This window comes from Aspergillus homomorphus (genome assembly GCF_003184865.1).
Source record: "Aspergillus homomorphus CBS 101889 unplaced genomic scaffold BO97scaffold_2, whole genome shotgun sequence".
Classification (NCBI taxonomy): Eukaryota; Fungi; Ascomycota; class Eurotiomycetes; order Eurotiales; family Aspergillaceae; genus Aspergillus; species Aspergillus homomorphus.
Genome location: NW_020291888.1, coordinates 989,648 through 1,014,639, shown reverse-complemented (window position 1 = coordinate 1,014,639; position 24,992 = coordinate 989,648). Strand labels below are relative to the sequence as shown.

General features: G+C 53.0%; 11 protein-coding genes across 11 annotated transcripts; 6 read left to right on the top strand and 5 right to left on the bottom strand.

Moving 5' to 3' along the window:
* Window positions 1-2,890: 2,890 nt before the first annotated feature.
* On the top strand, window positions 2,891-5,007 carry BO97DRAFT_360533 (amino acid transporter). The gene is made up of 4 exons (XM_025692363.1): window positions 2,891-3,360; window positions 3,423-3,469; window positions 3,521-3,600; window positions 3,662-5,007. The coding sequence occupies exons 1-4, from the start codon at window positions 3,139-3,141 to the stop codon at window positions 4,912-4,914; spliced, it is 1,602 nt and encodes a 533-aa protein (XP_025556124.1). The 5' UTR covers window positions 2,891-3,138; the 3' UTR covers window positions 4,915-5,007.
* Window positions 5,008-5,149: 142 nt separating this feature from the next.
* Window positions 5,150-6,936, top strand: BO97DRAFT_439880 (uncharacterized protein; the record flags this gene model as incomplete). Its single annotated transcript, XM_025698023.1, has 6 exons — window positions 5,150-5,333; window positions 5,386-5,521; window positions 5,592-5,622; window positions 5,680-5,793; window positions 5,865-6,329; window positions 6,440-6,936. 6 exons carry the CDS (start codon window positions 5,150-5,152, stop codon window positions 6,680-6,682), a joined length of 1,173 nt encoding a protein of 390 aa, XP_025556123.1. The 3' UTR covers window positions 6,683-6,936.
* A 44-nt stretch (window positions 6,937-6,980) lies between these two features.
* On the bottom strand, window positions 6,981-8,414 carry BO97DRAFT_452973 (uncharacterized protein; the record flags this gene model as incomplete). The annotated part of the gene is made up of 3 exons (XM_025699053.1): window positions 8,077-8,414; window positions 7,766-8,007; window positions 6,981-7,701 (listed from the first exon to the last, which is right to left on the bottom strand). The coding sequence occupies exons 1-3, from the start codon at window positions 8,353-8,355 to the stop codon at window positions 6,981-6,983; spliced, it is 1,242 nt and encodes a 413-aa protein (XP_025556122.1). The 5' UTR covers window positions 8,356-8,414.
* Window positions 8,415-10,214: 1,800 nt separating this feature from the next.
* On the top strand, window positions 10,215-10,599 carry BO97DRAFT_420349 (uncharacterized protein; the record flags this gene model as incomplete). The annotated part of the gene is made up of 2 exons (XM_025696649.1): window positions 10,215-10,284; window positions 10,358-10,599. 2 exons carry the CDS (start codon window positions 10,215-10,217, stop codon window positions 10,597-10,599), a joined length of 312 nt encoding a protein of 103 aa, XP_025556121.1.
* On the bottom strand, window positions 10,599-10,864 carry BO97DRAFT_402545 (uncharacterized protein). The gene has a single exon (XM_025694529.1). It carries the CDS (start codon window positions 10,821-10,823, stop codon window positions 10,665-10,667), a length of 159 nt encoding a protein of 52 aa, XP_025556120.1. The 5' UTR covers window positions 10,824-10,864; the 3' UTR covers window positions 10,599-10,664.
* Window positions 10,865-11,230: 366 nt separating this feature from the next.
* Window positions 11,231-12,544, top strand: BO97DRAFT_402544 (2-hydroxyacid dehydrogenase). The gene has a single exon (XM_025694528.1). The coding sequence runs from the start codon at window positions 11,328-11,330 to the stop codon at window positions 12,429-12,431; it is 1,104 nt and encodes a 367-aa protein (XP_025556119.1). The 5' UTR covers window positions 11,231-11,327; the 3' UTR covers window positions 12,432-12,544.
* A 37-nt stretch (window positions 12,545-12,581) lies between these two features.
* On the bottom strand, window positions 12,582-14,502 carry BO97DRAFT_420347 (F-box domain protein; the record flags this gene model as incomplete). Its single annotated transcript, XM_025696648.1, has 3 exons — window positions 12,582-12,892; window positions 12,952-12,982; window positions 14,053-14,502. 3 exons carry the CDS (start codon window positions 14,500-14,502, stop codon window positions 12,582-12,584), a joined length of 792 nt encoding a protein of 263 aa, XP_025556118.1.
* Window positions 14,503-14,768: 266 nt separating this feature from the next.
* On the bottom strand, window positions 14,769-16,052 carry BO97DRAFT_335231 (putative voltage-gated K+ channel beta subunit (KCNAB); the record flags this gene model as incomplete). The annotated part of the gene is made up of 5 exons (XM_025691424.1): window positions 14,769-15,545; window positions 15,605-15,692; window positions 15,741-15,807; window positions 15,867-15,889; window positions 15,958-16,052. The coding sequence occupies 5 exons, from the start codon at window positions 16,050-16,052 to the stop codon at window positions 14,769-14,771; spliced, it is 1,050 nt and encodes a 349-aa protein (XP_025556117.1).
* A 570-nt stretch (window positions 16,053-16,622) lies between these two features.
* On the top strand, window positions 16,623-18,530 carry BO97DRAFT_430996 (uncharacterized protein; the record flags this gene model as incomplete). Its single annotated transcript, XM_025697472.1, has 4 exons — window positions 16,623-16,654; window positions 16,902-17,439; window positions 17,518-18,102; window positions 18,174-18,530. 4 exons carry the CDS (start codon window positions 16,623-16,625, stop codon window positions 18,528-18,530), a joined length of 1,512 nt encoding a protein of 503 aa, XP_025556116.1.
* A 709-nt stretch (window positions 18,531-19,239) lies between these two features.
* On the top strand, window positions 19,240-21,558 carry BO97DRAFT_420344 (Zn(II)2Cys6 transcription factor; the record flags this gene model as incomplete). Its single annotated transcript, XM_025696647.1, has 4 exons — window positions 19,240-19,544; window positions 19,650-20,144; window positions 20,194-20,674; window positions 20,725-21,558. The coding sequence occupies 4 exons, from the start codon at window positions 19,240-19,242 to the stop codon at window positions 21,556-21,558; spliced, it is 2,115 nt and encodes a 704-aa protein (XP_025556115.1).
* Window positions 21,559-21,761: 203 nt separating this feature from the next.
* BO97DRAFT_452957 (putative MFS transporter) lies at window positions 21,762-23,828 on the bottom strand (the record flags this gene model as incomplete). Its single annotated transcript, XM_025699052.1, has 7 exons — window positions 23,580-23,828; window positions 23,375-23,470; window positions 23,040-23,324; window positions 22,853-22,978; window positions 22,695-22,790; window positions 22,076-22,612; window positions 21,762-21,998 (listed from the first exon to the last, which is right to left on the bottom strand). Exons 1-7 carry the CDS (start codon window positions 23,766-23,768, stop codon window positions 21,762-21,764), a joined length of 1,566 nt encoding a protein of 521 aa, XP_025556114.1. The 5' UTR covers window positions 23,769-23,828.
* Between the last annotated feature and the right edge of the window lie 1,164 nt (window positions 23,829-24,992).

Here is a 24,992-nt window from a genome sequence, read left to right as displayed (position 1 = left end):
TTGGACGAACTGACAGATTCTGTCTGCCTGCATCTCTGCCTGCAATGGTTGAGCACCGTATCTCGCTGTTGTCGATTCAAGGTAAACATAAAGCCAGTACCTGTAGTCATGGTTCCCTCTCTATCGCAATCGGAGCGCCTGGTGCTTTACATCGAAGCCGAGCTCCTAAATCTCTTTATCGGTGCAAGGTCAAGGCACCACTACCGGCATTACGCCATGGGAGAATATACCTTTGAATGTTGACTCATAGATCGCAGCTGCTGGCTTCCCCAAGCACGATTGCACTCCAAGTATGACTGGCCTTTCTCTTCGGTAAAGGATTCAGGGTATCTACATGATGCGCTTATCGTTTTGGAAACTTTCAGTGTAGTTGTTCCTAATCTCAAGCTCATGTTGCTCGACAAGTGAACTTAATTGCAGTCGCAGCAGCCTCTATGAGAAGTGTATCGGTGAGACACTGCTACCCCCTAGTACAAAATGTGTGGTATGAAGGAGCAAGTCCCTCAGAAGCAAGAGATCTCATGATTTCGAGCAGTCATTGCCTCGAATCATTCGCTGTAAGGGATACATGGTATTCAAGCCTTGCATTTGTCGCTCCAGAACGCATCGCATTCGATAGAAAGCAACAATTCTGTCGTATCCAGGAAGCTTGCTCTAGTTTCACCTAACCTAGCCTATGTTCGAGATGAGATCCTTCGCGCAAGAGATAAAAATATCATCGACGGACGACGAGAGCAGCAACCCTCTCGTATACAGGAAATCTGGACGAGTTTCACGTAATCCAATCCCTCTTCGGGATGAAATCCGTCACGCAAAAAGACATAAATGTCATCCGATAGTCGACGAGAGCTCCTCGCCACGGATCTACAAACGGTCTTCAAGGCTGCATCTTCGGGACGGTCGCATCAGGACAGTCCACGGCCGTATCAATCTAAATACCTCATCAGCCTTACCGAATTAAATTTATCAACAAAGACGTCCAGGGCGACTTCTGTTCTGTCCTGCATGCTGCAGGGTGGTCGGGGAGGACACATCCTCGGCAGGTTGAGAATAGTACCCAAGACAGAAATCTGCACGAGAGGTAAAACGCCGCGCGACAGACCGAAGATTCCTTCGAGCAAATGACGGCCGAATGGCCCATCTAGTCCAGTGACTAGCAAACAGTAGTCTAATTGCAACGGGCCGGGCATAATCTTCAAAAGGGGAGGAAATCTCCGCCTCCGGCTTTAAAATACTCTCACATCCCTGCTGCTTAAGCGGTGGCTAATCTGATCTAGCACCGCACCGTTCATGATAGCGCCCGGCCCTGCATCAGGCGTGCGCAATCCTCGTCGATTCGACTTTTCTGGCTCGATGGTTCAGCTCGCGGTATATGTGCAACATATTTGCTGCCGCTGAAACAAGCCTTGCTTTATGACTGCTCACCTGCACATCCTTCGGTCGGCTGCAGGCACCGACAGGCACGAGGATGATCTGTTCAGCGGCGATGGAAGCGGTGGCATGAAAATTAACTTTGCAGCTTGTCTCAAATGCTTAGGGTGGTTTAAGTGTTAGTGTGGCATCATCTCCACCGGGGAATTGATTCCACCTGGCTAGTGTTTGAATTGTCTTACTTGGTACGCAGCGAGCGGACTGGAAAGCTCTTGTCCTCTTGGACGAGTTCCCTGCGGATGGAGATTTGTTGACCGCGGGTGGTGGAGCTGAGAAGAACAGAGACATGATCTTGGTTGCTGTGCGCCGCGGCACGCTCCGTCCGGATTTCCGAAGGTTCCGTTGACCAATTTGTATGTCTAACCAGAGGGTTGGAGGGGCCCCAGACTGATCTGTGCTTCGGATTGGTATGGGGGTCGATGGCTGGCCAGATGGTCCCCGGATATTGTTTCGACATTGTTATTTGACATGTTTGTGTAGTGCAACTGTAGCTGGAGGGGTTTAATATCGGCTGACGCTTGGCGTGAGCACCTGGTCCTTAGTGCAGGCTACAGTGAAAGTGTGTCGCCCATGTGTCAGGTTGATTATCCTACACGCTTTCGATAAGTGTCAGGAGTGTCATCGTGGTGAGTCAATCCAGTGCCTGCATATATGGATTTCGAGCTGGGTGTCGCGTGCCTCTTTCTGTTGCATGTTCGTCTGTCTGAGCATGCTTTGAATGTCAACTCTTGTGGTAGGCACGGCAATGCATAACGATTCATTCAGCCTTGTCATCCAGCATGAGGGGGATGATCGCTGTGGTCCGACTGAATTCGTCGAGGTTCGTCCATGGCTCGCGCCTGGCTGCAATCCTCCCGCTGGCTAGACTAATTGCTCTGCACTGACTGAATAGCTTACTAGACCGCAACATCAGCCAGGCATTCGATCTAAATCGCTGTGAACTGACTGTCCGGACCTTTGTTCTGTCCTGGCACATCGACGATTGTTGTCCGATGTTGCCACATGTATGGGCAGTTCATTGCACCAGCTTACACCATAAAACCCCCGCCAGCTGAAAGGTGGAACCACGGCCGATATCAGGATCGGAGACATGTACTAAGTCACCCTAGCAAGTGTCGACCAGCAATGAATGATATGATTGTGCGTCCGAGTGGTCCGAAGCAGGCGAGAAACAATTGTCGATCCCTGCCTACTGGTGTTATGCGGTTAATTATTATTCTATGTATCGGGGCAAAGTTAATATCCTTTAACTTTGACCCAAGGATGAACTAACCCAGCACCGAATGGAGAATTTCATGTCTCTGGCTGCTCTCGTTGGCTGTCTCTTGCTCTCTTGCATCTTTTTCCCTGCCCCTTGCCGCTCACTCCCCGGTCGTCGTACGATCGAGATCTGCAGCTCTCTCTTTTCTGTCTTTCTCGTGCTGCTGAAGTTCGGCGGGAGGCGAAAGCAAGAGTAATAAACCCTGCATGCATTAGTGGGAGTTCAAAACACAAGGATTGCAGGCAAGCCAGCAGGCAAGCAATAGCAAAATTTAAACCATCTTTTTACCCCTGGTCAATCAACTTTCCTGTCTTTTCTTTTCTTTTCTTTTTTTTTTCTAGTTTCTGGTTTGCTTCTTTCTTCCTTCCCTTCGATCTTCTCTTCTTTCTGCAGGAGAGATTACCTCCCATGCTTTTGTTACACATCGACCTGTCGACCTGAGCACGATGGAGAAACAGCCCCAGCCTCAGCACGAGGCCAAGCAATATGCCGCCGATCCGGCGGCGATTGAGTTGCATTCGCCCTCCGAGGGTCGTCGCTCCTCCGTCTCTGCCCCTATCAACGCTTCCGGTCACAAGCAGGAGCTGGATCGGAATTTCGGGTTCATCAATATCTGTGGTTTGGCCTTGACCAGTGGGAATACTTGGATTGCGTTGGGCGGAAGTCTAGTAGGTTGACACGGCTGTTGATATACGAGTGACGATTGATGACTGACAGCTCTGTCATGCAGACCACAGCTATCTATGATGGCGGTCCGCCCGGTGTCATCTATGAAATGTAAGTGGGATATGTGGCCCGTGTATAGATACACCACACTGACCCCTGCAGGATTGCTGCCTCCTTCTTCTATTGGTTCATCGCCGCGTCGCTGGCCGAGCTGGCCTCGTCCATGCCATCGTCCGGTGGAGGTGAGTCTATTGTATCCTACAAGCGAAGCCAGAACTGCGAGACTGATGTATCTCCCCACAGTCTACCACTGGGCAACCATCACTGCGGGCAAATACGGCCGGCCCGTCGGCTTCTTCGCGGGATGGTGGAACTTCCTGGCATGGATCTTCGGGGCTGCATCGACGACGCAGATCCTCGGCACGCAGGTGGTGTCGGCGTACGCGCTCTTCCACCCGGAGTACACGATCGAACGCTGGCATGTGTTCCTGGCGTACCTGATCTGCTCGATCGGCTGCTGTCTGACGGTGGCGTTCGCCAACCGGGCGCTGCCGATGATTGAATCCGTCGGCGGGTTTCTGACGGTGGCGGGCTTCCTGATCACGGTGATCGTATGCGCGGTGATGCCGCACGTGAACGGGCAACCGTACGCCAGCGATGACTTCGTGTGGCGCGACTGGCTCAACGAATCCGGGTACAGCAGCAACGGGTTCGTGTTCTGTCTGGGGATGCTGAACGGGGCGTTCGCCGTGGGCACGCCAGACGTGATTTCGCATCTGGCGGAGGAGGTGCCGCAGCCGGGCAAGAACATCCCGATCGGCATGCTGGCGCAGTACGTGATGGGGATCATCACGGCGTTTGTGTATCTGATCGTGATCTTCTACGGGATCACAGACCTCAGCGCCGTGCTCGAGGCCCCCTACCTGTACCCGCTCACAGAGATCTACCTGCAGATCACGGGCTCGCGCGGCGGCTCGCTGGGCTTGATTATTGTCTCGCTGCTGCCGCTGCTCGTCGCCATCATCGGCTGCTACCTGACCTCCAGCCGCGTGCTGTGGACGCTGGCCCGCGACGGCGCCACTCCCTTCAGCGCCCTCCTGCGCCGCGTCAGCCCCACGCACAAGAACCCCCTCGCCGCCGTCCTCACCTGCGGCCTCATTGCCGTCATCCTCGGCTGCATCTACGTCGGCAACTCCACGGCTTTCAGCGCCTTTGTCAGCTCGTTTATTGTTCTGACCACCATCTCCTACCTCGCCGCCATCCTGCCCCATCTCCTCCGCGGCCGAAAGGGTATCCCCCGCGGCTGGTTCTGGATGCCCGGCCCCGTGGGCTTCGTTGTGAATGCTGTCACCTGTCTGTTTATTATTGTGTTCATTGTCATCTTCTGCTTCCCCTTCTCTATGCCGTTTGACGCTGAGACTATGAATTATACGTGTTTGATCACCGGTGGCTTCACCATCATGATTGCTGGCGTGTGGGTGGCGAAGAAGCGCGATTATCGCGGACCCATGGCTGTGGCGAGTGAAAGTGCTGTTTTGGCCAAGGATGCTATTTAATTCCGTGAATGGGGGAAGATGGGTTGTATATAGATTTTAATATGTCTGGGTGAGAACCGGTGTATAGAGATAGAGAAATTCAAAAGTCATGGCTTCTACTTATATTTACTGGGGGGGGATTGATGTTGAAGTGTCCACTGCTTATTCTTTTCTTTGTGGTGTTATCAACCTGGAACTCACTGCTTTCACACCTCTGCTCCAACAACTCGATACTCTGACTTGTCTAGCTACTAATATGCTAGACCGTCTTCCTGCTCTTCTAACAGAGCGTCATCATCACCTTCACCGGTATCTCAAGGTCGTACAGCTGTTGGCTCATCTGAAGACAACAAAGAAAGAGCAGCTAACTTACACGATTGAAAACGACCAGGATCGCAGCTCAACCTGTCTCCCCGGGCTGTTCTGCTCCCCATATTTGAGTTCGTCTCAACTCATCTCCGGCCACTTTCTGAACCTCTCTCAAATCAACAGGGTATCTGGAACTCAACTCGCGTCGACACGCTCTCCCGCACGAGTTCAGTCATGTTTCGTCTGCCTATACTGCTGGCAGCGATATGGCTGCTGCTTCAGCAATTTACTACGTCTGTCGTAGAATTCAAGGGGTATCGTGAGTAGTGCCTTCTCTTGTATGACGTCTATAACGCCTCAAACTAACCCCCGGGCTATCACAATTGCAGCTCTCGGAGTTCACCTGGGCCCGACCTACATGTAAGCCACGAGCACATTGACTTCCCATTCCTCCTTAACACTCCCATAACAAAACAGCACCAGCCCACATCAACAAACACGACGAAGCCGTTCCGCTCGTCCAAACTCCTCGGTCCACCCCACTACCAACAACACATGCAGAAGCTATCCGAAGGCTCCAAACACAGGAGTGTAAGCAATCCCGATCCATAGCCCCCAAACCCATCAACCCTCAACCTCCATCCAGCTGACCCCAGCTCCAGGAAAGTGCTAGGAGAATGGTACCTCCTATCCGACTCCTCAACCCGCATCCCCATCACATCACCTACCCCGCCGCTAACGCCGCGATGCTCAGCACCCTGATCCAGCAAGTCCGCGACGAGGCCCGACAGCGTCTGGGCCACGCAATTGACATCACAATGTTGACCATCCCCCGGGAGATCGATAGCCTCGCTAGTAATCATCTCATGCAGATGGTCATCGCGTCCAACGCCACGTTCATCGACTACCGGTGGGTTATCCGGGACATCCCGCGTGATACGTGGTTAGCGTACCAGCAAGATACCTGTGCCGCGCTGAGAACCAGTCAGGCTCTAGACTGCGATCTGATGAACGAGGTCGCGGTGATGCTATTTGTGGATCACGGGCTTGGAGGCGTGTTGAATCTGTGGGCTGCAGAAGTCGGGGAGTATAATATCTGGACGGATGCGGAAGGGCAGCATCGCGAGGTTATTCTCCAGGATCACAGTGAACGTCTGAGATGAGTATGGCTCTTTCTCACGTAGCCAGTACTATAGTGCGGGGCGGGCTTCGGGACTGACTACGAGGTAATCGGTAGGATACAGCTGAGGATATCCGACGGGCTCTCGATGAGTTCATCAACGAGGGGATTATTGTTCCGGGCGAGGCGCAGGGTGTTCGTGCGATTATTGTTAGTGGGGATGAGTCGGATCCAGAGATTGAGATGCTCAAGCAGGCTTTATGTCGGGTCCTTCCTGAGGACTGGAGGCCTCTTGTTCAGGACCAGGTTGATCCGTTGTGCGTCGGTGCTGTGGGGGCTGCGCGACGCGCTAAGATGTAGATGCATGTTGTTGATGAGAGGTACAATCTTACGAATATGTGGAATGGGTTAGTGGGATGGGGACTGCGTATGGGGGCCTTGCTTTGGTGGTTGATAGACCCTTGTCTATCTTGTCAGGTGCTGGTTTCTGTTGAGAGGAATCGGGACTAGGTGTTTGTCTATTGTTTCTCAATGGGTGGGTGCAAGAGGCGAGTCTATGGAGAGGGTTCTTGGAGGATTCAATAGAGCTTCAGTCCTAGAAATGAATGACGGACTAACTCACAGGCTAGGTACATACTGTGTGTGACATCCCACGAACTCACAAAAACCCCTCCATCTCCCCCGTAACCTCAATCAACCCCTTCGTCCCGTCCTCCTCCCGCATAATATCCACATACAAACTCACATACTCGACCCCCTTCTCAATGGAGCTCACGATAAGACCACCCCGCTCATCCCCAAGTGCGCCCGGCCCCGCCGTCCACGCCCGCGCAATCGCCACCGCCAGCTCATCCTCATCCTCCGTGCCCAACTCAGACAAATACTCAATGCCATAGGAGACGAGCAACCCAACCCCATCCCAGAACCCGAGCGCCAGCGCCTCGCCTGACGTCATCTGTGCATCCTGACCCGGTGGCAGAAGACGGAAGACGACCCGGTTGTTGTTGCGATACCACGTCACATGGATATCCTCCTTGCCAGTAGTTGATCCGGCAAAGTCCAAGTCCTGGATCACGAACTCCTCGAGCTTGTCCTCTGCGCCTGCGCCGAGAGCCCCGATGCTGTTGTCTGTGGTGGACACGGCTACGGGCCGTATATGGGAAAAAGCTAGATCGCGATCCAGTAACGCATGCGCCAGGATGTCTTGGTACGTCGTCGCGGCACGCGGGTCTGTCGGAAGCTGGGTGTAGTCTGCTGCGATTGCAAAGGTGATGGCTACCAGGGAGCCGATGAGTCCTGCTATATCCCAGCTTTTAGTTAGGTGCAGCAGCGAGCTTGTTGATTTCGCGAGGATGGCGGTGGCGATGGTGTATGTTATTCTGGAGTGAGCGGGATGTGGTGTGAGTATGTGAAATTACTGTCAGGATGGAGGATGTAACTCACTTGTTCTTGCTCCGTCCCAGGGTCCGTAAGATAGCGTCCATTCGCACGCATACCTGGCACGTCGCGTCAAGTCGTACAGACAACCCATCGGAATTCTTCAGGATGCGCGCAAGGTCGACGCCGGATTCTTCGCAGACGGTGACTCTACCGGTTAGGAAATCCCCTTTGCCTGCTTGCGAGGCTGAATGGAGAAGATACAGAGGCGTGAGAAGTCGCGTGGTGGTCTTGCTGTCTAGGACGGTCTGTGGATGTGAGTGTTTGCTTTGGTGATGCATTAGCTATATCCCTGGTTGACCTGACAACAGGCTTACCAGTCCTGAGGGATGAAGTTGCCCTTCCGGAAAAGTAAACAGAGTAGAGACGTCGCGATTTTCACGATCCATTTCGTCAAACTCCAGAGACATCCTGTCCAGGTGGGGGGGGAAGGGGTGAGTGCTGGTACGCGTAGCTCCGCGAGTATGCTTGTGTGACGACGATCGAGAGGTGGAATCTGACTCGTAGGCTGAGTCAAAGGGCAAGAAATCGTTTGTCTCGGTGATGCTGGACCAATTGTCTCCTGGGTAGGAAGCGGGGAGTTTCCTGTGTGGCATTGTTGTGTTTGTAAAAGCAGAACAGGGGAGGGTGAGGCGAGAGGAGAAAGATGACGGAGGGGTATGAAAAGGTGATGGTTAAGAACGAAAAGAAGAAGAAGGGAAGAAATGTAGTTGGGGGCATATTCAATGTAAACTCTTCACTGCATCTATCAAGGTCGAGTCACCAGTTTGGCATCAGGAGTGGAGGGGTTTGCAATCCCTTGATATATCATATATCGAATCTTTCACTCGGTAGGCCCGAACTTCAGCTGCTCGTCCGCCAGATTCTTACATTTATTACTATTACTAGACATGATTCCTGTAGGAAAGCGGCTTTCTGTCTCTATCACAGAATAAGTCGTTGAAGGAATAGAACTGTTCGTGTGTTCATTACAAAGCTATGAAGAGCATGCTTTATAGTCAAGTGCAGGGGCGAGCTCCACTGATAAAGCTCTCTTTCTCATCCCATAGAATCTTGCGATTAACGTGATCGGGTATCTTTGCAGTGGTCATGGACCCTGCTCTTTGTTCGAGTCTTCGCTACATGGCTCCCTGAGTTTGCTGATCAGCATCTCACACAAGCCAACGGGATCAGCGTGAAACATCATCCTCAGCCGTGTATCAGCGATACAATACTGAACTATGCGCAGGCGTCTCGGAGATGAGAAGGAAGGGATTTTGATTACCTCATAGTCGGAATATATCTACCCACCGAGCTTGAACCCCCGAAACCGCAGCGCGCTATTGTCAAGGGACATGCAATTGATTGCATTGGATGACAGCGATAACCACCGACAGCTGACCTCTGAGCCCATCTCACGTGGGTTGACCAAGAGATATTTGTAAGAACACTACTTATGATCTCGCTCCTAATTACCCCCGCCCATCCTTTCCTTATCTTACTTGGTCGCTGTCATACTAACTATACCTACCTACTAATCACACATGGCAGCCGGGAGGTGGCTCCTGTGTGGGCGTACGTACCTCTGTCGTGACGAACCAGTTTGTCCGATCCAGGTTCCGGCGTTCCTATTCGCTGCAATCCATCCTTTGATAGCGGGCATACTTCTCGGGCGAGGCGGACGGATCCGGCGGGAGAGCCAGGAACATGTTAACGTGGAAGGCGCGCACGGCGTGTGGGTGATTGAGCGCCATATACCGGACGATGGAGGAGCCCCAATGCCCTCACTGACAGACATACCTGGTATATCCGACCTTGTGCATAAGATTCGCCAGACACTCGGCGTGCTGTTCCAGCCCGAATCCAGCCCGGCGCACCACCGAACTAAATCCGTATCCTGCGAGGGACGGAGCGACGACATGAAAGGCCGGTTTGGGAGAACCATCCTCATTGGGCGGTGGCTCGGTGAGGAGCGGGATGATCTTCAGTGCCTTCAGGAATATCCGGGCCTTAAGTCACCACCACCAGCATCAGTTTGAAGATCCCTCAGGAGAGGGGTAAGTGCAAGCACCTAACTTACCACCTATGCACAAAAAGCAGCGGCACCGCATCCGCTCTCGTGGACCGCGCATGTAGAAAGTGTAGATCCACATCCTCGAATCCGGCCACAGGCACCGAGGTTCGGAATTGCGCGAAGGTGTTCAGGTAGGCTTCGAATTTCCGCCAGTCGTACTCGTCGCGCCGAAGTACTCGACCACTTGTTGAATTGATAATCCGTCGAAAACATGATGTTGTCTCTTACTTCCTGGCCCTACCCCGTTCGTTGTCCGGTCTAGATAGATAAATAGGTAGATTCGTTCATCGCGTGCTCTGATAAGTACGCAAGCGCGAATTTCCATTCCACACCCAGCGACCAATCTCAATCCCAACGAACATAGAAAGAAAACCATCAGCACTACAAGCCCTGCTCCCCAAGATGGCATCAAGCATACCACACAGCGTGTTCCGCCCCGGCGCGACAGCACTGATCACCGGAGCAGCATCAGGTATCGGGCTGGCGACGGCTCGACGATGCCACTAGCGAGGGACGAACCTGATCCCGTTGGACAACAACCCAAGCGCAGCTCTCGCAGGCAACAGCGGAGCTAACCCCAAGCAAGGGATCCTCCACCTCCACACAAGTGATAAGTGCGCACAATCTCGACGTAGCCTCGCCGACAGCCTGGCGCGCCCTAATGCCGACGATCCAGTCGCAGCACCCGAACGGCATCGACCTGCTCATGCTCAACGCAGGCGCGGGCTTCCCGCCGCGCCAGCCCGACAACTGGTGGACCACACCGAATACTTCGAGCGCAGCTTAGCCGTCAACGTCCAGGGCTGCACCAACGGCCTGGTCGGTTCTATATCCTTTGTTCGGATAATGAGGTCACTGAGGAGTTGGATCGGAAGAGCATTTTGTGGGCTGCGCGGGATTTGGTTGAGGGAAGGCCGCCGTTGTCGCGGTGGAGGGAGGATTGGAAGGATCGCGCGGCGAGGGAGATTGAGGAATTGGAGGTGTAGATGGGTCTTTGGGGGCAATGTCCATGAGACTGATGCCTTGGATGTTTTGGTTGCAGACACTGTTGTTTGTGACAGTGAGCTGGACTGTCTATAGTGAGTTCTTGGAGGAAGTTCCTGGATAGGGGCTCTTATTGAAATTGCCTGTGAGCTTTTACACTACTGTCTTACATGTATAACATTGCCAGGAATTCATCACATCTGAGATGGATTCCTTCACCTGATCGCAGATTGTAGGCACGATAACCGGGGAGATTCCAATCCCCGGTTTGCCAATGTCTAGACCCGTCCAGAGTCATGACATAAGGAACCTTGAAGTAAGGTAACACCCAATTTTCTATGATATCAGCCCATACTTTCTTACCACATCAACCCCTCTTCCTACTATAATTATAACCTCCCCCACACTCCCACTTCCCCCCCACAATCCCCAACACCTGAACAACTAAACCACCCCTCAATCATACCACACCTAATATACCCTCACCCTCACACCCATCCACCCACAACAATCCCTATCAATTCCCCCAAAATGAACCTAACGCTCTTCTCCACAAAATCTTACGACGCGCACTACTTCACCACAACCCTCAAAGCCCTCCAATCCTCCCCCACGCACGACCACCTCAACCCCCTCAAAATAACCACCCACCCCTTCCCGCTCACCCTCGCAACCGTTCCCCTCGCAACCTCCAGCGACGCAATCTGCGTCTTCGTCAACGACACCCTCGACGCACCAGTCCTCCGCGCACTATGGGAGATCGGCGTGCGCGCGATCCTGCTCCGCTGCGCAGGCTTCAACAACATCGACTTACCGGTGGCCGAAGAACTAGGGTTCTTCGTCGCGAACGTGCCCTCGTACAGCCCCGAAGCGGTAGCCGAGTTCGCCGTCGCGCTGCTCCAAACGCTGAACCGGAAGACGCATCGCGCGTATAACCGGGTGCGCGAGGGGAATTTCAACCTCGAGGGGTTTCTGGGGATGACGCTCCACCGGAAACATGTTGGGGTCGTGGGGTTGGGCAGGATTGGGATTGCGTTTGCGAGGATTATGGCGGGGTTTGGGTGTGTGTTGGTGGGGTTTGATCCTATTAGGGAACAATCGTATAAAAAGGGTGGGGGGGAGGAAGATGAATTTACGGCAACGCTCGGCGGGAGATATGTGGGGACCGTCGAGGAGCTGCTCGCGCAGGCGGATATCGTCAGTCTGCATTGTCCGCTTACCGAGGCCACCAAGCATATCATCTCGCAGCAGAGCTTGCGTTCCCTGAAGCGCGGGGCGATTCTCGTGAATACCTCGCGTGGCGGGCTGATTCACACGCGCGACGCCATCGGCGCCCTCAAGGACGGCACCCTCGGCGGGTTGGCGCTGGATGTCTACGAGCAAGAAGGCGATTTGTTCTATAATGATCACTCCGCGGAGATCATCCATGATGATACGCTGATGCGCCTGATGACCTTCCCCAATGTGCTGGTCGCCGGCCACCAGGCCTTCTTCACGCAGGAGGCGCTGGGTGAGATCGCTCAGGTGACGCTGACCAATCTGGAGGATTTCGTCGCCAAGAGGCCGTGTCGGAATTCCTTGGTCAGGGAGGGGCATCTATTTGTCGAGGAGGATAAACAGCCTGTTCGGTTGTGATTTTTGCGGTATTTGTGTTGGTTGCTATGTGACAAGGGATGTGGCGGATGCTGGTTGTGCAATTTTCATTCTTAAATTGTTCTCGAGGCTATGAATTCCAAGATGATCAAGTATGTCAGTAATGTAGACGTGCGTCTATCTTCAGCCAAGTTAAAGCTCATCGTGCCCACTCCCAATCCAGTCCTCATTTACCGGGAAATTGAAGTTCGGGTGCACGAGCTGCATCTTCGCTCGCCGCGCAGCCCCCATAGCCGCCACGAACAACGGACCGAACTGGTCCCGAATAAGGTGCTCCCAGCCCTCAGGAATGGCAAGACGTGAAGATGTGAAGAGTTCTGCGAACAGGGCCCCGCTCTGGGTCACGAACTTTTTGTGGAAATTCTGGAGGTGTTGTTGGTATTCGAGTAGTCCGAGGAGTTTGACGAGCTGAACGGCTTCGTCGTGCTTGTTGATATAGGCTGCTGTTCTTTGGAAGTGAGTGTTAAGGAGGAGTAGAATAGTCTATGTGATTATGGCTTACATATAAATTGGGCCCAGGTGTACTCCGAGAGCTGCAATTCGGCATTTGCCAGGTTAGTTGAGATATTTATAGGCGCTAACGAGAGAAGATTGATACTCGCGGTAGCCCTTGAATCCTGTGGCAGAGGTTGTCAATTGCAGAAGTAGAAGCCAGGTGGCTAGTAGCAGTGCGGTTGATTGAAGCATGATGAAAGACTTGGAAGCAATCAATTGGAGAGAGAGACATATAGAGAGAGAGGTGGGGGAGAGAGACAGGTGTCAAAGTTTAGGAGGTGAGAAGGTGAGAAGGTGAGAAGGTGAGAAGGTGAGAAGGTGAGAAGGTCAGAGGGTAGGAGGTGTAGCTGACGCAGTCGCGCTGAAGAATAAAGAGAGAAAACATGGTACTTTTTACACTGGCGATTCTTTGTATGCGGATGCTTGTACCACGCCAGCTAAATTAGGAACACAAACAGGCTTCACCGACTAAAATAAACACGCATGTAGCATAGACGGAAATTCACAATATGAATTTCCAATTCAATCAAAGATATATGAACTGACAGGGACAATTGTCGCAGTTGGTTTGACAATTACATTATCAACTCAAGTGACTGTGTTATTGGAAATTATCCTACTCTTCTCCCAAAAGAGTATAAGAGTATATAACACAGAGATGGATGGCAAGCTGTGTAGGTGACTGCATGAGTTCCTATGGCTATAGTACAAATAGTGAATGGATTTCTACGTTCATAGTACAACACCATAGATCCATCGAGCTCTCAGAGTCATGATACAACATGGAGGGGTTTCTGTGAGACGACAAATCACACACTTGAATCGCATTTTCAAATAGGGTATCGTAAAAACATCAGGCACAACTGATCACCTGGCAATCTTACAGCCATACTGGAATCAATCAATCAACCAACCCCCCAGCTCCCACTCAACCCGCCCCAGACAAACACCCTTCACACCCCAAGTCCCTCCCCATCCTCCTCCCCACATTCTCCTGCAAATCCACCTTCTTCCGCTCCCTCAACCCCATAGCCCTCCCCACAGCAACCACCCTCCTCAAGCCCTTACACCCCCCGCAAAAAACCCACCAAACCCCCTGCACGCGCACCAAATCCCCAAACCCATACCGCGCCTCCCCAACCGTGCACCCCAACCTTCCACTCCCCTCATCCCCCTCCCCCTTTCCATCTGCGCAAGTAACCGATTGTCTGGGAGCAACCCCACACCCCAAACAAAACCGCTTCGCGCGCTCCCGCTCCGCGCCAAACCTGCCCCGCCCCCGCCGCAGCATCCGGTCCGCGAACCGCGCTGCTCCCCGCAGCCGCACGCAGTACCGGCACGTGTACAGGTCCTCGGCGATCGCGGCGGGTTCCAGTTCGGCGGCGAGGAGGTCTGCGTGGCTGGGTGGCGGGAGGAGGGACCGGAAGTAGTGGTTTGTTTGGGATAGATGTGCGCGCGAGCGGTCTGGGGGTGGGGGGAGGTGGGTTGTTATTTGGAGGTGCAGTTCGGGGGGCAGGGTTAGGATGTTTGTCTTAGGTGCTTTTGGGGGAGGATTCATTTCATTTTGTTGTGTGTAGCCTGTTGTGATGGGGTGAAGATACTTTGGTAATTGTATGTTGGATGGAAGGTTCAGGTGTTGGTGTTGATGTTTGGAGTGGGGGAGTGGGTGGGTGTGATGTAATTGTCGGCCTGGCTGGCCACGTGCTGTCTCTCAGGTTTGTGCTACGCTGCATACTTTGTCTTGCCCTGTGAGACTGATTCTGTGGAGGGTGAATGTCATTAATGGCATTGGTTGTTCCAAGTATACTCCGTATCATCTGGCAACTAATCCTGTCGAGCAGGATCCGTCTCAGGCTTGTTCTTCAAGTACTCGTCGATCTCCGCCATCACCTCCGGCGTCAACCGCGGCAGCAGCTTGAGACTCTCCACGTTCTCCACGATCTGCTCCGGTCGCGACGCCCCCGTGATTACCGACGAGACGTTCTCATTCTTCAGACACCATGCCAGTGCCAGCTGCGGCAGCTTGATTCCCAGCTTGTCCGCCAGCGTCTTCAGCCCCACCACCGTCTTGATGTTGCTCGCCCACCCGGTCTCCCACTCGCCGCGCACGAAGTTCGCAAACTTGTCGTTGCTCTCGGCGAACCGCGAGCCCGGCGGCGGCTGCGTCGTCGCGTCGTTGTACTTGCCGCTGAGCAGGCCCATCTTCAACGGCGAGAAGACCGTCAACCCGATCCCGCACCGCGAGTACAGCCGCTGGAACTCGCCCTCGACCTTCTGCCGCGTCAGCATGTTGTACTGCGGCTGCTCGACGACCGGCGCGATCAGCCCCAGCGCCCGTGCAATCCCGCACGCCTCGCTGATCTCGTCCGCCGACCACTCCGACGTGCCCCAGTAGAACGCCCACCCTTTCTCGATGACATGGTTGAACGCCCGCACCGTCTCCTCCATCGGCGTGAGGCGGTCCGGCCGGTGCGCGTAGATGATGTCCACGTACTCCAGCTGCAGCCGCTCCAGTGACGCCCGCGTACCTTCCACGATGTGCTTGCGCGACAGGCCGTGGTTGTTGATGAGGATTTCGCCGTTTGCGAGACCCCAGTTGACCTGGTGGGGGCGTGATGTTAGCTTTGTTCGATTGTTTTAGATGATGGTCAAGAACAAACCTTCGTGCTGATGACGAGATCGCTTCGCTTCCAGCCGAACTTCTTGATCGCTTGCCCCATGATGATCTCGGATTGTCCTCCCGCATAGCTAAAGAGTAAGCTTGAGTGTCGAAACGGGGGACGGGGTCTTCTTTACCTCTCGGCTGTGTCGAAGAAGTTGATGCCACAATCGTAGGCTTGCTTCATGCATTGGTAGGTGATTTCTAAAGCGAAAGACTCAGTTTCTGTGTCTGGTTTCCAGGTCTAGATTTTGGGAGCGTACCATTGTCTACATGTCCACCAAACCTATCGACAGCGGAGCATCAGTGGTGAGTAGGCGTGCTAAAGGGCAGTCAAATATTGCAGAAACTCACGTCAACCAGCCCCCAAGTCCCAGCACGGAGACATGAAGGCCGGAATTGCCAAGCCGGCGGTAGAGCATGTCTTTGTTCTTGTTTGGCCAGGCCATGGTGAAGATTTGGGTTTCAAAAGTTTGAGAGGTAGAATTGAGGAAGCAGCTCCTCGTGAGGGGGTGTCGCCGTACCTATTTATCTATTGCGCAGAGAGAGAACTCAGTGGAGCCAATGTGCCCACCCACGCCAATAGATGGGAGGACAGCATGAGGCATAAATGGGGTCGGAACTTTGCTCGGAGGGTCTGAGGGTTTAGTTGGGGGGTCTAGTCCCGGTGTGGTTTAGGGGGGTCGCGGGGACTGGAAGGGGCTTAGTTTCCTTCCCCGGTGAGTTTCGTGGCATATATACTTGTTGGATTCAGGGTTCCGGCCTGCCGTCTCCCTATACTACTAACGTTGCTTTGCGATGTCCAGCTATACTTCTGTTATCCCGTTATCGCAATTTGTAAATTATCGTTGTTTATGCCTTGATTGGTGTCTCATTGGCAATGGGCGATGTGATTAACGGAAATAGGGATTAGCGGAGTCCCTGATAAGGGCCTCATGCCCGAGCTATGACAGGTACTTGACGGGCGTTCTCTATGACTGGCCGGAATAAACGGGTGGAGTAACGCAGCTTGCTCCAAGATGGTAAGTTCAAGATTCTTCCGCCTACCTAAGTTTTGGCAACTGACTGTGCCTTATTCTTCTTGCTTTAAGCGTACGCGAGAGTCGAAGGTCAAATCTATCGATCTAAACCAGATCCTCAGCGATTCGTGCATTAGCCATGTCGAGAACTCATCCAGATCGCAGACGTTCTTTGGTGGGATAGCCACCATTTCCATGTCCTCTGTCCACTATGTGAGGATACTCATCGGCACGGCATGGACTGGGATGGGCCTCAGATGCGGATGCCTGACTGCGAAGCGAGGAGGACTACATTTGCTGTTTCCCCTTCACGGATCAGGGGCAGGTCACCTATGATATCGACAAGAAGAGAGCGTGGTTTGTAAACATCTGTGCAGTCGCGAATGGAGAGAAGGACACTATAGAATCACTGGCTGAGAAGTTTGATGCTAAAGTCAATCTCAAGGTGGACCACGAAGCGAACCGTGCATCCAACTACCCAAAGATCGACGAAGTCTCCAAAGAACTCCTTACGTTCAAACTCGACCTAGGAGATGGCGCAGAATCATTCCAGACCAAACGAATTGTATTGGCTGTCAGTCAATGCGTCGATGGGCTAACTGAGGCAGTCGAAACGTACCTCAACTCCTGTACAGAAGCCCAGATTCTCCTACACGGGCGGGATCGTGAAGCCAATACTACCCTTATACTTGCGATAATGGAGCAGAGCTCGGCCATGGTCTCGCCTCTTTTAAGACACGGTGCCAAGATAGATGCTACCAACGTATATGGGCGGAGCGCGCTTATGGAGGCAGCACTATGGGGAAGACTGGATAATGTGAAGCAGCTTCTGGAACACGGCTCGCACATCGGCCTCCGTGATGCTGGAAATCAATTTGCCAAAGACTTAGCCTAGGACACTGAGAAGAACAGACGTGAGAGATATGTGCGAGCCGGCGGTGTCCTTTCCGCTACCACTGAGCAGAAGCCTGTCTATCGCGAAGATACGTTCAACAGAGACAAGGATCGCCAAGCCATCGTACGGCTTATAGGAGAAGATAGGAAGTCAAATATCACTTATGAGAGTCTGCCAACAGCATCAGAGTACGTAAAATATACTTTTCAGCGGACACTGCTCAGAGACTCAATCGAATTTAAAGGACCAAGCGCAAAATATCCTATCACCAATCCCAAAAAGACTGTGGCACGATTAGAGAGAGGAGGTCGGTGTCCATCTGTTGCAGCTATTAGTGGATGGTCTCATGCTTCGGAGCGGAACCCGAATGTCAGGGTCAAGGGTAAGCGATGGACAGCCGATGTGCTCTATATCGCTAGCCTTGTCGGACACAAGCTTCCACCCCACGAGTATGATCAAGATATATCAGGAGCGTTCTCTGCCTGTCATGCAGAAAAGCAACTAATCGCCCACCTTATTGATCGTCATGTTTCCCTTGCCTGTGACACGATTTCGGTCCCGGAGCTCGAAGAAAAACTTGACTCGGTAAAGATCGCTGTGGGATGGTCTCCCTAATGTCTGTTGGAGGGCGAGAGCTATCATCTCTCAGAAACCAGCACCGAAAGATCAAGACGGACTTGTTTCACCCCGAGGACACATACCTCGGGCACAAGAAAGATGAAGCCAGAATATCTAGATCGAAGTCGGAACTTGCATCTGTAAACAACAAGCTGGAGAAGCTTGAATCAAATCATGAAGTCGGACAGATCATCAGCCTAGAGAATCGATTGGGCGGTTTGAATCAGAACAGAGCCAAACACCAAGCACTGATAGATTTATCCAATGCACGACCACCACACTCGCTAAAGATTGCGGCCGTATTGGTCAGCTTCCCAATTTGCCGGGACTGCGAGGAATTTGCAATAAAGGTGAATCAATACTTTGGCTTGTCCATGCAAGTTGCAGCAGTGTGATCAGGCATTCGTATCGGAGGTAGTTTATGGCATCTCATCAGCCTAGTGAAAGAAGCAGTTCTCTGTTTGGATCAGCATGAACGCGCTTGAGCGGCCCTTATCTTGTAGTTGGCCCAGCGAGTTGCTCTATCGTAAATTGCGAATAATTAAGTATGAATTCAAGGGCCTCTAGGGCCAGCAAGAATAGCAGATCAGGTGACCTAAATTATTCCACCAGTTCTGCGGCGGGCCGCGGCGGCTTCTTTCCCGCTCCCTCTCAGCTTCGCTCCACAAGCTATACAGTCCGGTGGGTCGAGACAATGACGTGCCCCGTGGAGTCGAAGGCGCAATCACCTGCCTGCCTGCAGCCGGCCCCTTATCGATTGCCATCGGTTGGAACCATACAACTTTTTGTCAACATGCGATCGACTAAAACACTGGACACAATAGCATTGCCAGACTCATCGCTCCCCAAACGGGCGGCCCACGATCATCGGAAACTACCGCGATCGCAAAGGGCCTCGCCTCACCCCGAGCTGCATCTGCCAAGCAACCTCTCATGGCTTGCCCAGCAAATCCGTCGACATGATCACTTTGCCTTCAACATTTCGACACTTCGACGTCCCTGTCAGCATTTGCGACCGCAAACTTTCTGCTCTGGCCATGCGTCCAACTCCTGCCTGCCCTGATGCATGCAACTGCCACCGCTGCCACCGCTGCCACAGCCAAGATGTCTTCAAGAGCTGGGATAACCAAGAAGGCCTGTGATGGATGCAAGATCCGGAAGATCAGGTGCGGCGGAGGCCAGCCATGCCAGTCCTGCTCCAATGCGCGCATCAAGTGCACCTATATCCGCGTGCAGCAGCCTCGCGGTCCTCAGAAACTGCGCGCGACCACCAAATATCTCATCGATCAAGCTCAGCGAGGTTTTGAAGTGCAGAATGCGTTACCCTCGGCTTCAGGGAGAGGGGAAGTGCGCGAGGCCGACGACGCGATTCCCAACCCCGCTATATTCGAACCCCACCACAGTTTGAGGTATGTTGCTTTTCCACGATTATCTGCGACCGCGGCTTCGATAATATTGTATCTCGAATCATGACACTAGCTAGGAAGCTAAATGCTAACAGCACCGAGATCCAGATCTCGAATTCCGATCAATATCCTCGCCTCCCCGCTCTACATATACCATGTTCGCATGTACCAGGTCTGGCCCATCGTCGATGTCGAGAACGTCTTGTCCATCTTACAGCAAGACACGGAAGAAAAGGAGCATGAAATGTACGCCCTCGCAACAGCCGTAGCCGCTGCCACCATCGCTCAGTTACGGCTGGGGCAGAACTCGCCGCCGGAAAAGTCTCTCAGTGCTGAGAATTTTGCACTGGAGAGCATGAGGGCTAGACGGCTGTGTGACTATCGGTCAAGACTCAATCTGAATAATGTGCGCACTGCTTTCTTTCTGCACGTCTACTACGAAAACCAGCAGTCCGGAGCGAGCGAGTCGCTGCTATATTTGCGAGAAGCAATCACCTTAGCACAAATGATGTCCTTACATCGCGAGGCTTCGTATGTGGGACTGCCTGCGGAGGAGCAACAACTGCGTCGTCGCGTCCTATGGTTGCTGTTTGTCACAGAACGGTGAGTTCATTCAGCGCCACCGAAAGCATCGTGTCTGACTTTGGCCTAGGGGAGTTTGCATCCTTCACAAATTACCCGTTATTCTGAAGACGAATGTCTCCACCCCAGCACTAGATACGAGTGATGAACCACAAGTTCTGCCCGCATTTCTGAAATTGCTCAACCTGTTTCGCCTGTTTGAGCAATCCCGCATGTTCGAGCTTATTGAAGAGGATCACGGCGGAAGGGACGGGGTCTCAGATGAGGTTCAGGGCGTGGATGCAAGGTTTCTACGATTGCTTCAGGAGAATCTTCAGGATGGATCAGTTTTGTTAGACCACATATCGGATGTACAAAAAGCCGATCTGTGCGTGACACGACATTGGATGCGTATGATTCTCTGGAAATTCTCTTTCAAACAGGGGCTTCAAGGCTCCCATTCGTCTCAATGGTCGAATTCCCCATCATTCCCGGTGCTAGTGGCGAAGGAGCTCCTGAATATAGTCTCCCAGCTCCCCAGAACGGCGATTGAAGCTCACGGTCTCGGCATGGTATGTACTCACCTCACTTTTTATTGGTAAGGTCCCTAATACCTCTACAGGAACTCAAGCTGTATGAGATTGCCAGCTCACTAGCAGACGCCGTAATCAACCTAGCAATGCTTCCCCAAGCCCCGGTCTGGGACGGGGAAAGCCGGCCCAGCAGCATCTTAGCCCGCCTCCACTCAATCCTCTCCACCTTCCGCGGCGGCGGAAACAAGGAACTAGTGGATCTACTGTATAGGAAAATGGCGGATGCACAGTTTCGCACTGGCCCTGCATTGCCGCCGCCAATTCACGAGGTCCATTCGTTAGTTAGAGTTAAAGACAAACCGCCCACAGCCACCAGTGGTGGGGAAACCCCAGTCCCACAACTGCCTGCGTCGACGCTAGAAGACGTCTTCACGACCACAGATCCCACATCTACCGATTCAGTCGCTGATTGGTCCGCTGCGGACGACGACCCTTACCACCAAGCAGCATTTCTAACTTCCGACCATCACCGCACCTCAACGCGAGGAGACGGCTTGGTGCCGGACCAGAGTGGCATTAGCGCACAGCCTCCTCTCCACTCATTGGGAGACCTCGCGCCGTCTAGCCTGTTCGGTGCATCCTTCTCGGCAGGCCTGGGCTATGCTGCCGCTGCTGCCGCTGCGTGCGCTTACGACCCATACCTGGGCATCACAGGCACTCACTCTCCGTTGCTGCAGGAAGCGAGAGAGTCACGGCTGGACATCTCCTCGTTGTCTCCATCCCTGCCGTCCGAGTCTGTGGAGATGTGGATTGGCGATTTCATCTCCCAATCTCCCAGGACCCAGGTGTCGCCGGAGAACTACTTCTGCATGGCTAATGAGTTAGCCGACCCATCTCTTTCCAGTCCGAGCTTTCTAGCCTGATCTGACCTTCTTCTCATTTCTCTAATATGTTCTCTCGAGATCCTGCGACGAATGACATGTATATTATGAATTACTAGCAAGAATGCTGCCTTCCACAGTCCCATTCCATCGGTCAGTAAACATGAGACTATACAACCATACCCTTATCCACCCACTTTGAGACCTTCAAATAATATGAAAAGCACAAGGCATTGAACGGACCGCTAATACTTGAAGCGGAAGTCAAGCCGCTTGTTCCCTTCTCTCTCTCTCGTCTCCTTATCAGCCTGGTAGAGGATGCGCTCCTCCTGCGACATGAGAGCCCACTTCTTCTCCTTCTGCCGGTTCAGGTACCGGAGATACTCGCGCTGGGCGACGAAGACAGCCATGGAGAAGACGCACAGCGCGACGAGGACCTTGTTACCGGTGTAGTAGTAGGGGGAATCACTTGAGCGGTAGATCTCTTTTTCCAAAGCGAGGCAGAGTCAGTAAATGGGCATTCAATCCTCCCCTGAAACCGTATAAACTGGATTTGGACCATGGACTCACGCGACGAGATAATCGACCCCACCTGCACGATAACGTTATAGGTGGCCGCCGTGATAGCGCGCTTCTTAACGTCGAAGGTATTCTCCGAGATCCACGCCGAGACGATCGGATGGAAGTACGGATACCCGGAGATCAGGGTGGTGATGGCGAAGCGGGCCCAATTGTCGCCGCCGGCGGGGAGACACAGCAGCGCGACCAGCAGCGGCAGCGACCAGAATTCGCCGAGTAGGCTGTGCCACGTGCGGTCGCCGAAGTAGTCGCTGCTCTTGCACAGGAGCAGCATCAGGATGATCTGCAGCGCCGCCGACGGGATCGAGAGCATGTTCGACTGGAACGTCGTGAAGCCCAGTCTCTTCAGCGTTAGCGACAGGTATGATGATACCGGCCCTTGTGGGATGTAGGCGACCAGTCCGATCAGGTAGAGGCCCCACATTGATGGGTCTTTCCATGCTGAGAGGATGTCGTGCACTGTTGCTGACTCGTTTATGTGTGTGAGGCCTTTCGAGGGGTCGTCGCGGAGGAGGCGCTGTTTGTTGTGCAGGGGGCTTGGTTAGTGGGTTGTGGGATTGCGGGAGGTGATGGCCGGGGGAGGAAGGAAGCGGACGTACGTTGATCATGATCACTTCTTCGCGTTCCGTGTACCAGGTCTTAGGGCAGAGGAGGCTCGTGGTGTTGGTCGGTGAGCTGGGGAGGTAGAAGAGGCTCTGGTTGTGCCGGAGCTTATGTTAGTATTTGGGAAGCTGCGCTGGGATTGGTGGATGCTTACGACGACGCCGATAACGAAGGTGATGAGTCCATCGATCAGGAACAGCCAGAACCATCCGGGCTTGCCCTGCATGCCGCGCATCTCGAGAATCCCCGCTGCGAGCAGAGATGAAATAATGCGCGCAACCTGGTAGTCCGGTTCCCCGGTCAGCTGAGTTTCATGCTCAGTGCGAATTGATGCCACATACGTTTAGCGTCGACCAGAAGAAACCCAGGCGCACGGAGAGCTCCTTCGTCTTGTAGAAGTAGGTCGCAAACAAAATAGTTCCGGGGATGAAGCCGCCCTCAAACGCCCCAATCAATGCGCGGGTCACGTAGAACCCCGCCCGGCTGGTCATCCAGGCCTGCGCCCAGGATACGGTACTCCAGCAGATCATCATCACAGGCAGAACCCGCTTGAAGCCGTATCTCTTGATGAGAAGCTGCACGGGGAATTCCGCGGACAAGAAGCATACGAGCTGGATGGTGGTTCCCTGCTAGCGTTAGAATGGCATGTTTGTGTACCGGATAAGCAGTTTCTCACGTTGTTGTAATCGTTACTCGACATATTCAAGTCTTTGAGGAAGTTGTCCGTCAATGCATTTGACAGATTGCCACGGTCGAGCTGGAGACCGAAGAACTGTGGTCGTCTCGGTTAAGGTCATCTCGCGAGGTGCGGTGCATATGGCAGGGCCCCATACCATGGTACAGAGCGCCGTCAACAGATACAGATCGGTCTTCCAGATGACTCGTCGCTCCTCTTTCTCGGTCCAGGTGGCGGTCGGATCGAAGCGGTGGAAGCCCTCATACGACGCATGAGGCGGCACGACGCCAGCAAGATGTTCCTGTCCGACCTCGATCGACACCTTCGAGGACTGCGTGTCTTCGACATCGTGGGCACGGATGGCGCCCTTGAACCCCGTCTCGATATCGCTCATGATTGCTTGCTCTCGCGCAGTCCTAGCCGTTGCCGATGCCGTTTGGGACACGGAATATCGCGAAGTCGGAATAGTGGGCTGGAGGGCCTTTCCATCGTTATGTACTGTACAGTACTTATATACTGGCCCAGTCGTGGCGTTGATAAATACATGCCTCGATGTCGTGATTCGCGATGGCGGGCATCGATAACACCCGTCTGCTTGAGCCAACCACCGAGATGGGGTTATTATTACAATTTACAGCCGTGTACTATAGGTGAGTATGCATGCCATGACTCCAGAATTGGGCTAGGAGGATTGCATAAGACGGATCGCCGAGCACATCATCGCGGAGGAGCCCCAGGCTGTGCGCTAACCGGTTTTCAGCCCGAAAAAAGGAATGCTTTTCGCTAATGGTCGGTTTTTGGGCAGTTCATGAAGAAATCTGGGAGGTTTATGGTACACGCACTTCTATATGTATAAAAAGATACTATATATAGGCACAATCAAGGAGAGTTGAAGAGTTTCTGAAGTATTTTAAAGCATTTCATCATATATCTAAGATATCTTTATTGTCATGAGAAGTAGCTAATTAGAAGCTAAATTACATTATTTAATAATAGGATTGGATAATTGTAATCGTAAAATATTGTGCAGGGACTGGTAGATTTCCCCAGCTGTTAAAAAGCGGTGCCAACGCAATAACTTCCATCATTGTCGCAAGTACTCCGCTCCCCAGGTTTCGGGGCATTGCACTTGCACACCATTTGGCTTGGTCTCGAAACCGCAATCAACGGAAGTGGCCGTTGGCAGCGCCTATTCGCTAGCAGCAATGGCGTTAGCTAGCCCGCCAGACTAAAGACAACAGTACACAGACCAAAAAGCCCTCCGAGAATTTCGCCGACGCCCCGCCGATGGTCTGGCCGTCTGCTTCTGATTGGCATCACCCAGAGGCAAACCAATCGGGCATGATTAATGCGGGGGAATGAAGGCCATGGGCCCCCGAGCGACTTGACTCGTATGGCCCTGGAACCGTGCGGAACCATGCAACAGGGAAACCCATGGGTAAAATGTTCTCCTTGGAAGAAGGGTTTGTGTTGCAGGGGAAAGAATCGTTTCTATTCGTAATGTCTGACCCACGTACCCTCTACCGGGGTGGAGACTATTTGTTGACACCATCGCATCGTGATCACTGATGCAGAGTAAAGATAAACGTGTTCGTTGGGCGCCACAGCTCCTATAAAG

Coding starts and splice junctions, on each gene's coding strand:
- BO97DRAFT_360533 (XM_025692363.1), top strand. CDS start 3,139: ATGGAGAAACAGCCCCAGCCTCAGCACGAGGCCAAGCAATATGCCGCC. Junction 3,361..3,422: donor TTGCGTTGGGCGGAAGTCTA/GTAGGTTGACAC, acceptor TCTGTCATGCAG/ACCACAGCTATCTATGATGG. Junction 3,601..3,661: donor CATGCCATCGTCCGGTGGAG/GTGAGTCTATTG, acceptor ATCTCCCCACAG/TCTACCACTGGGCAACCATC.
- BO97DRAFT_402545 (XM_025694529.1), bottom strand. CDS start 10,823: ATGGACATTGCCCCCAAAGACCCATCTACACCTCCAATTCCTCAATCT.
- BO97DRAFT_402544 (XM_025694528.1), top strand. CDS start 11,328: ATGAACCTAACGCTCTTCTCCACAAAATCTTACGACGCGCACTACTTC.